Source organism: Danio aesculapii, chromosome 2 (assembly GCF_903798145.1).
Source record: "Danio aesculapii chromosome 2, fDanAes4.1, whole genome shotgun sequence".
NCBI lineage: Eukaryota > Metazoa > Chordata > Actinopteri > Cypriniformes > Danionidae > Danio > Danio aesculapii.
This window is the reverse complement of record NC_079436.1, coordinates 27,266,444-27,278,756: the sequence shown is the minus strand read 5'-3', so window position 1 is coordinate 27,278,756 and position 12,313 is coordinate 27,266,444. Positions and strand designations below refer to the sequence as shown.

Sequence of the window (12,313 nt, the reverse complement as noted above, 5' to 3'; positions counted from 1 at the left end):
AATATAGTTTATTTTAGGAAACATTAAACATGTCAGGCTGAATAATTCAAATAAATCATTGACTTCATCTGTCTTCATTAGTTTCAATAACACAGATTTATTTACAACACACTAAAAACACTTACATTTACTCTAGGAATGGTATAACAGATTGTTTTTGCAGTTTTAAAATATTGACTTTTCCAAACCACTGTAAACCTTGAAAGCAGTTATCACCCCATGCCTACACAGGAAACAAAATTATTGCATGTTCTAGAGTAGTCAAAGTTTTTCTAAAGGTTTAAACACTTGCATTTTCTGGACACTTGCATCAATAAATAAAACAACTATATCAGGTGCCTTGTGAAAGAGCCTGCGAGATGTAAAGGCAGATTAATTCTTCTCAGCAGCAGATTGTAGGTTGTTCATATAAAGGCCACAAAAGATAATCAAATATGCTGCAACTGTAGGCCACAATATATAGTGCTTAGAAAAACCTTTTGCAACACGCATTCTAAAAGTTAAGTTGAAAAATTGCACCTTAAAAGGGTCCAACAGCTTGTCATTGGCTTTTACTTTGTACTTCATATTACACTAAATGTTCAGCTTAAGGGTACAAATTACAATAACGTTTCTAACATGCATCTTCAGAAGGTGTCAGTCTCATCATTTTCTCCATTTTAAAAGAGCTATGAATTTGCAATCCTGTGGAGTCTGCTGTTGCCAAGCGACTATAAGCTGGGGAGAGAGGGGAGGAGCTACACTATTTCCCACCCACTCTTCGTGTTTCGGTTGAGATTACGCAAACACTGAATAAAAATGCACATTTCAAAGCACTTCATGGGACCTTTAACATTAATAATAACTACCAACAAGTAGTTTGACTCTTAAATTCAAGTTTGTTCAGACTAGGCATGGGTCCGTATAAGATTCTGAGAGTATGATAACCTTGGATAAAAAGATTACGGTATTGCGATTACTGCTCTAAAATATGTTCTTTTTTTAAATGTCTGGGGAAAAAAAAAACTCAAACTTTTTCCCTTTTAAACACAATATATTTTATTTTAAGAAACATTTGAAATGTTTTGGAGCAGTAAACATGTTAGGCTAAATAATTCAAATGGATTATTGACTTCTGCTGTCTTTATTTCATGTCAAAAACAGATTTTTGGCATCTTTGGATATCTTTTTCTGCTGGAGATACTGTTGTCCTAAAAAAACAAAAAAGTAAATAAAAAATCTTACACATAACTTAGGAGCGGTATTGCAAAAAATGTTGACGGTTTTAAAACCATGACTTTTTTAAACCGTGGTATACTTTGAAAACAGTTATCGTCCCATGCTCAGTTCAGACCTTTAGGAGTACTGCTTAAGTGACAAGTTGTTGTACATTTAAGCATTTAACAGACACTTTAATCTAAAACAACTAAGAACACGCAACTCAGAATACTGGGCATCGCGGGGATCGGTCAGGTGCCTTGCTTAATGGCTCGTTGACATTGAGTGGTATGGTACAATATGATATGGTACGGTTCGGTATGCTTTTATGGCAATTTCCATTGTCAAAAGGTACCAAAAAGCAAACCGTACCATACCACTTTTTGGGTACCCTTTACTAGCACAACAGAAGGGTACCAAAAGGCACAGCGAGATGCGCAGCTAAACACTATTGCTTTACAGAGATACATCACTAGCGAGTGCACAAGCAGGAAAATGAAAACAATAGACAGCTCCATTTTTAAATACACAGCCAAGACATTACACTCTTATAACATATGCATATATTAACAAGCCAGGGTTGACTCGAGCTCAAACAAACCTCGTTGTCATCTTGATGAACAGCCACAAAGCCAAAAAGAAGTGTAGAATCTACCCTGTGTCCTGTTGTTTACGAGGACGTCTAAAAGCGCGAGTGGCTTCACTTTCTCGAGAGTTCATGTGTGCTTGCCATGCATCTATATCCAAAATAACGAACTTGAGCTGATGATAATAATGAGCTGATGATAATAATGTGCGTGTGATTATTGAAGTGCTTATGACATCTGATCCTTTCAGAAATGGACGAACGCGAGAGTGAAGCACCAAAAAAACAAAGGAGAAGCCCTAAAAACAACAAATGAGCAAATGATTCTTTCAACAACCTAAAACATGAACAAACTGCCATGTTTAACTATTATCATCACGTTTTGAACTATTATGAACTCGGAATGATGAAATTACTTTCTAACAATACGTTAATGTTACATGTGCTGCTGAAGATTAAAGATACAAATGAGAGGTTTGCACTGACTGTTTCGTGTTGTTTTTTAACCCAAAAAAGGACTGAATGTATGCTGTGTGTAGTTCTTCTGTAATTGGTAACATATCAGAGACTGTAAAGGTCTGTATGTCTTCATATATGTTGCATTTATTTATTTTATATAATTGCAGGCATACAGTAAGCTCATTGATCTGCAGTTATAATCATGTTCATAGAAAGGTTAGTAATGAACATTTATACACAAGTATTTATGTGTATAAAGCATCTGTTTTGTGAGAAGTGCTTCTCGTATGATAAGTGAACGACCTGTACAGCTGTACTTTGACATTTCCTCGAGCGAGAATGTACACCATGCCAATCAAAAGGGTACCATTGGTACCCGTACCGAACTATACCGTCTCACTCAGTGGAAACAGGCCAAAAAAAAAAAACTAACTTCAGCCCTGATATTGATGGTGGCTGAGATCTGCTGGTTCATCACTCCCCCCACCTACAATCAATACTGAATCAGTGCTGAGACTCATACCTGCAAACTTTGGATCACAAGTCCAACTTTCTAACCATTAGGCCATGGCTGCTCTACAAGTTGTTTTTCTGACCGGCTTATAGCAAAAGTTCCATAATCTACTTCAGGTAATTGACATAATTAAAACATGCCAGGTTTATGCTCTTCTAGACTTTTCACATCACTCACAGTTTGATCTACAATCAGCTGAGCTGTGACTTCTACAGAGTATATACAGGAATCAGAGAGTGAAATTCAATACCTTTTAAGACCCTTTTTAAGACTCGAACACTGGCGAGACTTTAACTTACAGTATGGAATTCGAAACACTGGCGAGATTTTAACTTGCAGTATATTTACTAAATATTAATGTAAGAAATTTATCCAAAACTAAAACATTATTCGGCGACGCAGTGGCACAATAGGTAGTGCTGTCGCCTCACAGCAAGAAGGTCGCTGGTTCGAGCCTCGGCTGGGTCAGTTGGCATTTCTGTGTGGAGTTTGCATGTTCTCCTTGCGTTCGCGTGGGTTTCCTCCAGGTGCTCCGGTTTCCCCCACAGTCCAAAGACATGCGGTACAGGTGAATTGGGTAGACTAAAATTGTAGGTAGAGTATGTGTGTGAATGAGTGCGTATGCGTTTCCCAGTGTTGGGTTGCAGCTGAAAGGGCATCCGCTGCATAAAACAAATGCTGGATAAGTTGGTGGTTCATTCCGCTGTGGCGACCCCAGATTAATAAAGGGACTAAGCCGAAAAGAAAATGAATGAATAAAACATTCATATACTTAATAACAATCTCTGAAATCTAGCTAATTCGGCAGAATGGCGCCTATAGAACTGCAGAAATAATGGTGTTGCCTTGGTCACTGCAGTAAACAAAGCAGCATGATGTCAAATCTAGTAGGATCCTGATATTCACAGATTTAATTCAGGCAAATTTTAGCATACAACTATACATTGCATGATCAAAAATGATATAGAATTTAAAACCTTGCAAAAAATCTGTTAAGACTTTTTAATACTTTAAGGGCCTTAAATTTCTCTACATTGATGTATCAACTTTTAATACTTTTTAAGAACCTGCGGACACCCAGTTCTAAATGAACACCAAGTCTTAGAATCCCATACATGACAAAACACACTAGGCTTTAAATATGAAAACGAAAAAACCTGATGCAGCATGTATGTACAGAAAAGCTCTGCAAAGACAACCCTCAAAGTGATAGTCCAATGGTGTGACAGAGGAATTGATCTTGGTAATTGCCGTCATGATGACACACTGTTCTCCCAGGGCTTTTCTGACCTCAAAACTTCATTGGATTATACACAGTGAATATAAACCCACAAAAGCCTACCGTACTATTGATGCTCCACATCAATGGGTGCATTCAGTTTAACACAGGAAGTTAGCAGTATTTATTAGCAGAAAATAATAGAATAAGTGCACATCGCAAACTATTATCAACACTACAGGCAAAAGAAAAAGCTCTTCGTAACATGATATACTCTTACTCTAAATATATATATATATATATATATATATATATATATATATATATATATATATATATATATATATATATATATATATATATATAATCTAAATATATAAAGAATTGAAACAGCCATGAATATGCTATAAAGGAATAAGGTTTAAAGGAAAAACGTAATGAAATCAAATGACCTAAACAGTCTTGTTAATGGGCTTTTAATTCCTTTATATGACAGGATAAGTGCAGAGAAACAGGAAACTATTGGAATGAGAGGATGGAATGGGATCAGGACATGAACCAGGCCGGATTTGAACTTGTGTCACTGTCAGCCAATGACAGACATTGTTATGCAATTGTTAAGGCTAAACAGCATTTAAAGCAGCCGTTTTTGACATTTAAACAGGTCACATTGTGGCTGAAGTTGGTAATGTTGCAATTTAAACAATGTTTCGTCAACATTTACTTCGACCTTTTAGATAAATTTAAGACTTACTCTGCTCACAAGGATCACTGTAATACAATAGCAAGTATCCTGTCGTCACTTCTAGCACAACAACCTTTCGTTTTATATAACCAAATGTGCATGTCTGACACCGCAACCTGGATGGCAAATCATTAAATAGATCACAAGACTGTATAAATGTTTGTCAGTCTTTGAGAAAAGTTCCACAGCTTTCACCTACTGGTGTGTAAAAACTAAAGCAGTTGCTCAGTTAAATCAACTCTTTCAAGTTCACGGACAACTATAATGAACTGTGTCAGATGTCAACTGTGCGAGTGGTTGTGACCAAGGTCTGAATTTGAAATGACTCATTTTCAACCATCTTACCTTGTAAACCTCTGAAAAAAACCCAGAGCCAATCCGCTCGCAGATGAAGTCATCAAGTCGAGTCAGGCAAGAGAAGGCACTGATGAGGGCCCGGTAAGAAGAGGGACACACTCTGTCCAGTGGTAGTGAACTGGTTTCTGCTCCTCCTCCACAATCAAGGTCCTCCAGGCGATCAGGCCGAGTTGGGAAGCCAGCAATGGAGTTGCGTTTGCTCCGCTCCATTGCTACTAGTGCAAAATTTATCTGGCAGAGTATCAATCACCGGTTCACATTTTTGACTCTCCTTGCCAGACCTACAGAGAAATAAACAAATAAATAAAACATTTAAATGATGTCCCATTAAATGACTCATTCTTAAAATGACTGAACATTTGACTCAAATGTCTGAGGGTACTTTCCCATTTGGTTCAATTGTCTGGTTCGTACCAATTTTATTTAACCCTGTCGTCACATTTACAACTAGGGCTGCACGATTCTGGCTAAAATAAGAACCACGATGTTTCTTTGCTTAAAATAAAGATCACGATTTTCTTACGATTCTGTAGATGTAAAATCACTGCTCTTAACTGAAGGACTTTTGTAGCTATCATTAAAGTTTTGTTCTTACAGTGAAGATGCTTAAAGCACAGTTTGTTTCACATTTTATTCTATTGTATTTATTTCCCCTTCCTTATTTGCAGGGAGGAAAATAACTGCATACAGTTGAAGTCAGAATTATTAGCCCTCCTGAATTATTAGCAGCCCTTCATATCCACCCCCCAATTTCTGTTTAACAGAAAGATTTTTTTCAACACATTTCCAAACACAATATTTTTAATAATTAATTTCTAATAACTGATTTATTTATCTTTGCTATGAAGACAGCACATAATATTTGACTAGATATATTTCAAGATACAAGCATTCAGCTTAAAGTACAATACAAAGGCTTAATTAGGGTAATTAGGCAAGTCATTGCATTACAGTAGTTTCTTCTGCAGACAATCAAAAACATATATTGCTTAAGGGGGCTAACAATATTGACCTTAAAATAGGTTTCAAAATATTTAAACCTGCTTTTATTCTAGCCAAAATAAAACAAGTAAGACTTTCTCCAGAAGAAAAAAATATTACATAGGAAATACTGCGAAAAATCCCTTGCTCAGTTTAACATTATTTTGAAAATATAAAAAAAAATAAATTCACAAGAGGGCTAATAATTGTGACTTCAGCTGTATATCGTTTTGAATATCCGTGATTACAATTATGACCAAAATAATAATGCTTCTCTCCTAAACTTGAAAATATAATTGGCTCAACCGTAGAGATGCTGGATTAATATGGTTTGGGAGGTCAAATCGAGATCACAATCTTTTTTTTCGATTAATTGTGCAGCCATATTTACAAGTCACCTTTTCAGGCATCAACTGACAACATTTATACATTTTAACATTCAACTACATCAATGCTTTTTGTAGGCCTTTAAAGTGCATGTTCTTGAAATCAATACCATTACTATCTCTGTCTACTCTATAAAAACTTGATTTTATGAAAAGCTGATCTCATGCACATCATGTATGTGTGAGTACTGACAACCAAAATTTGTAACAGTACTGTTTGTGGTACTCAATATGCTAAGTGACATATTAGTCAATTAGCCATGCTAAATTCAATGTTTTAAATCACATCTGCAGATCTGAATAGGAATAATTTTGATAATTTCACCAGTATGCAAGTTTTCAAAAAGATGGGCAAATCTGGCATACACCACAGAGAGCAGTAACTCTGCACCTTCTTCCACGGTTGAGCAGGCAAGCACAACAGATGAAGCCCAAGTGCAGATAAAGTGCTGAGCAGCTCAAATGTTAAATTCCTTACACTATCCAAACAAACAATGTCCACTGGCATGGAAATTAATCACCTAGACTAAATTCTCTATAAAAGAACACAAAAATCAAGCCATTCACACTCATTTCCCCTCATTCATCACAAAAAACAGAGGACGGATACAGTATAAACTGTCCCTGCAACATTCCAGTTGAAAGCTTGGGAATGAAACTGGGAAATAAATAAATAACGCAAAACACTTGCCAGGATCTAAACACTGCTTTCCCAGCTTACAGTTCAGTGCCACACCCCAGTAAAAAGCCACTTTAAAAAGACCAAACATCCAAGCAAGCCTTAGGATACTCAACAGCTGGCTCTGCTCACTAGTGCGAGACATCAAGCGAATTTATTTGTAGATTCTCCCTGTGATTTTTAATTGGAGTAAAGTTGGTTTTATATTTGAACATTCTGACTTCCTCCTTAACATACATTCATAAAAGTTTTTTTTTTTTTGCAAATTTTAAACAGGGAAATCATGTCAGCAGCCAATAACTATCAAAGTATAACAGTGATTACAGTCAATTAAATAGTGCTAATGTTGTTTTGAAGTAGGCATGGGATGAGAACCGGTTTTCAAGGTTTACCGCGGTTGGGAAAAGTCAACGTTTTAAAACCGCAAAATTTTCTATTATACCATTTCAAGGTATATGTATGTTTTGTTTTTTTACAACTATTTTATTTATTTTTCCCGACTGGGTCAGTTGGCGTTTCTGTGTGGAGTTAGCATGTTCTCCCCATGTTAGCATGGGTTTCCTGGTTTACTAACGGTTGTGAGTGTTTTGCGGCATCCTGCGCGCCTCGAATTTTTGACACAGAAAGTCAACTCTGAGCAGAAAAAGCATGTTACGTCAGTTGCGTCTTTTTCATCTTTCAATCAAATGAAAGCAGAAGGGTTTCCGTTCATTAAATGCATATTTTACATGGAGTGAATGATCTGAGGTAGTCTGCTATTTTTAATTCGCGGAAGAAAAAAAAAAAAAAACATGATTGGACAAACAGCATATGCGGTTTCTTAAAAAAAGATTCAGTCAGTGTTTTCATTTTGTAATCTAAATTTGTCATTTAAGTGACAAAAATATAGGGCAGGATTATTTATTTGATTCTTTTTATTTAGTTTATTCTGTTTTTCTATGCTGTTGGAAATGCTGCAGGTGCTTGAAGATGTGCTGTTGTTTTTAAATTCTGTAAACTGTTGTTCACATGTTAAAATAAATCACTATTTTAAAATGCAATGTTTAATGTGTCAGACACAAATTATACATCAATATTTTTTTTATTCAATAATAATTTAATATTAATCTGACCAGTTAACAGCTAATATTCGTTTAACGAGCAGTGGTTGTCGGTTGGCAAAATTAACCAAAATGAGCATTCCTAGTACAGTGTCACAAAAATTATGCTATATTGACTTCTGCAAATATATCGGCAGCTGTCTCCTATCTAAACTTTACCCAATCACAATACCGTGAAACCATGATATTTTTATCCAAGGTTATAATATCGTCAGAATCTAATACCGGCCCATGACTAATTTGGAGTCATATTTGGGTGTGATTTTAGACTGAATATGGTAAACAATATAGGGAGCATGTCACAAGTTGTCACTGAACGAATGTGCGAATATGAAACCAACTTTACCTCAATGATTTTTAAAGCTGTAATACAGGAGCCAATCAAGTGTCTAACATTGAACAAAGTTGTCTGTCCCTCTGTTTTTGTTTGCAGAAACATTCACTAAATTATGCAGTACATAAAACATCTACAACAGAAGGCTCATAAAACTACTGCACACTCCGTGTTGGACTGTGTATGAAGCTCTGGACCACTACCAGGGTTTGTGCTGGTTTTACCAAGTTAAATATAAGTTAAAGACTTTTTTTAAGACCATTATGAATGAAGTTTTAGACTAGGCAAAATTCTAAGGATTTTTTTAAATATCCCAGTTGGAAAAGATTTTCACTAGCCCTGACTAAAAAAGATTATAATTTAATACATTTAATAATACAATAATATAGAGCTGGGCAATTAATCGAAAAACCAAAAGTTATCGAAATTGACATTCAGAACCTATAATCGACGTAATTTTCAATTAATTTCCCTACCACGTGTGGAGCGTGACCCAGCTCTATTAAAGGCGGAGGCTGATTTATACTTCTGCTGTCACTTTGACTTGAATTACGTGCAAAATTAGCTTGAAATAATGTGGTTACAAGATGGTATTTAATTTGTAGAGAAATATGGGCTAAAATTTGTACAGAATAATTATTGATGCTTGCTTTATTTGTTTTAAACCAAAGGCTTAAAATGGCTTGTGCTTCGCTCATGAATGATGCTTTGCAGACACATCTGATCTCTGCTCAAGTAGAACGATGGACCCATTCTTGAGCCTTACTTTGCACTACATTGGCAATGATTGGAAGCTGCAACAGAGATGCCATATTTTCAATCACATTAAAATTATTATTTGCATTAAAATATTATTTACAGGATATTGACCTTATTCTTCAATGCGGAATTGCGTGCGTTTTTGCGATTGTTTTAGAACTTCTGATTCAGTTGCCTATGGGAGAAATGACTTGAAATAATAAACGGCAAAAAACGGTCAAACTACTTACTCTACAAACAAGTGTTTGCATGACAATACAGACAAAGTAGAATAATATAATAAGAAAATATCAGTTTGCAACACCAAGCAGCAAAACGAGCTGTTCTTAACGTTTAAAAATGAATGGAAGTGAATAAAACCGGAAGTTTCGAGCCAAAATGATTCAAATGGCTGCGCCCACTCGTACGCGGAGAATAAGGTGAATACAAGAGTTATTTTATTTAGAAGAGATGCGGCTTATTTTCTTCTTTTGATATGAAAAACACTGAAAATAATTTATTTCGTTTCTGAAAGTGCAAATGATTTCATTTCACATTTTATAAAGAGGAAAGACTGTTGGTTTTAGGCAATGTGTGTTTTAATATCTTGTTCAACATTGATGTTGAATAAATAATCATGGATAGTTTTATTTTACTGTACAAAACCTGTCTGTGAACTCTGAGGGCAAAAAGAAAATAAATAAAAATCATAATAATAATCATTTATTAATCTCAATTGAGTTAAAATGTTCAATTAATCGAGATTTGGATTTTAGGCCAAATCAACCAGCCCGACAATAATAATAATTTATAATAAAAAAAAAAACATCAGGTCAGGTCAGTATCCTTAGAAGTAAATAAATGGAGACCTTTAAAACAAATGTTACTGTAAATAAAGAAATTAAATGTAATTTTAAATAAAAATGTAAAAGTTTTATTGAGATTGGGATTGTTGGTGACTGAAAGGGTGTTAATGGCCAGAATGGTAAGGAAAATTAAGAAAAAAAAAGATTTAAGACCTACTACACAATATGTCAGTACATTTAAGCTAAAAGCTAAAATTTAGCTTTTGAGATTTAAGATACTTAAAGACTTTAAGGACCCGCGGACACCCTGACTACAGGACAAGCCCTAAAACAGCTGTTTTGGTTATGATTCCAATGGCAATTTTCCACTGAACTCATTTCAAACTTGGCCTTTAGTTAGGACAGCCTTAAGGCCAGCCAACACTCAATGTTCAGCTTACAGCATGATTCGACCCATATACCAATCTCTTACTTTCCCAAAATAACACTCCGAGTCTGTAAATAAGCATCCCACACAAAGTCAATAATGATGCACTAGTCTACCAGAAAGGAGTTCCACCAAAACAACAGACATGACGGAATGCTGATGGTAGTAAACGCTCCACAACAAGACAATTATTTTGATCTTCCACAACTCTGGCATCCAAAAAGACATACAGTACAATACAACAAATTCCAGGAGAGGTTGTAATGAATGCCTTCACATTCTATGGTTCACAGGTATTTAAAAACCACGCGATTAGACAGACCAACCTCTTTTACATGCTACAGTATGATGCATATTTGACATGCTGAAGATTAGAAATAAGGAATGAGAAGGACATGACCGTCTCAAAGACATTTTTCAGCCCATGCCACACATATTTTACATTCATCTGACATACTTTACAATGGAAAAACAGTAAGGGGGTGGTTTTCATGAATCTCATTAACACTGAAATCAGCTCAAGATGTTGCTAAGAAGTGCTTAGACGCAAATAGGCATATTAATGAACAAACTTAAGACACTTCAGAGAGTTAAACTCTTAATACAGTTCACAAGGTTAATATAAACAATTAAAAGATGTACTGGATGATGATAAACCCTGCCTTACAATTTAATAACAAGTACTTTAAGGAAACCATGGTGATGTTTCCACAGCTGAATTTGCAAACGGCTATAACGTTACACACCAATTATGACTGCAGAATAAACCGGTCATGATAATGTTTTAACACTCTCTCTCTCTCTCTCTCTCTCTCTCTCACCAGCGTAGTTACTAGGGAAGCCAGCAGAAAGCGGACGCGAAAAACAACTCGGAAGTGCAAGTGTTGCAATCCGAGATCGCATTATTGATGCTGACCGAAAGTGAACTCGGTTACTGCAAAACAATATACGCCAGAATACCGCTGAGAATAGCGATCAGGTGCAAACTGCGCTGCTGTCATTAAACTGTTACTCATAAGTGAACACCAACGCGCGTTTTAATTGTTTACTGACACACGCGCCTGCAAGGTGCTCAAGTTTAACGCACTTTAAAACCAAACCCTGTTGATCCGACACAAAGTTCAAGGTCTTACCTGGTCATCAGGCTTGAACGTGAAGCAAAGGTATTCATGCGGTCGAAAGGCCTCACTTAGTCCCATTGCATTCTGCAGTAGCATACACTACAATCCTTTTATTTACATGCAGATATCGCTGCTTGTTTTGACCGAGCGTCGGCTAGCCTATATTTATACTCCAAGACGTATTAAAACAACCGTGCGAGCTTCTTAAAACTTCATTCAGCGAGACAATCAAACTTTGCGATTGAAACGCAATTTTAAGGTGCACAAGTGGGCAACTGCGTATGTTTTGTCGCGCTGTCCACAAACATGAAGCGGTCAAGAGAAGATAAACAACGCGCGAGCTCTTTCTTTTCTATATCCTGTCAGACTCTTCGCTCCGTTACTGTATCCCTGACTAAATCAGCGAGCGGCGAATCCCCAAAGACGATATTCCACTTATGGTGAGTGAAAACACACTGAAGTAAATTCATGAGACAAGCACTTCCATAACAGTTGCCTCTCCCCACGGACCAAACTTACGTTTTCATTTGATGTAGACAGACGTCGACGTCGGCCATTGAGATACAAGAGACTTCTTAAACGGGATCGTTTTGAACCAATCAACAGGGAGGCAGATACTAATGTGGGCGGGTGTTAATGTTGATCGACTTGTCGTTGTGCGAAT

The 12,313-nt window shown here is 36.2% G+C and overlaps 1 protein-coding gene across 2 annotated transcripts in view; it reads right to left on the bottom strand.

Annotated features, from left to right (window-relative positions):
* Positions 1–12,217, bottom strand: part of tesk2 (testis associated actin remodelling kinase 2) — a 49,691-nt gene extending 37,474 nt beyond the window's left edge. Inside the window, exons 1-2 of one of the 2 annotated variants that reach the window (XM_056476392.1) lie at positions 12,169–12,217; positions 5,066–5,358 (exon numbers count right to left, since the gene is read on the bottom strand). In XM_056476392.1, coding sequence (XP_056332367.1) covers positions 5,066–5,287 — 222 coding nt within the window. In that variant the 5' untranslated portion in view covers positions 5,288–5,358; positions 12,169–12,217. The other variant, XM_056476385.1, reaches the window with a different exon arrangement.
* Between the last annotated feature and the right edge of the window lie 96 nt (positions 12,218–12,313).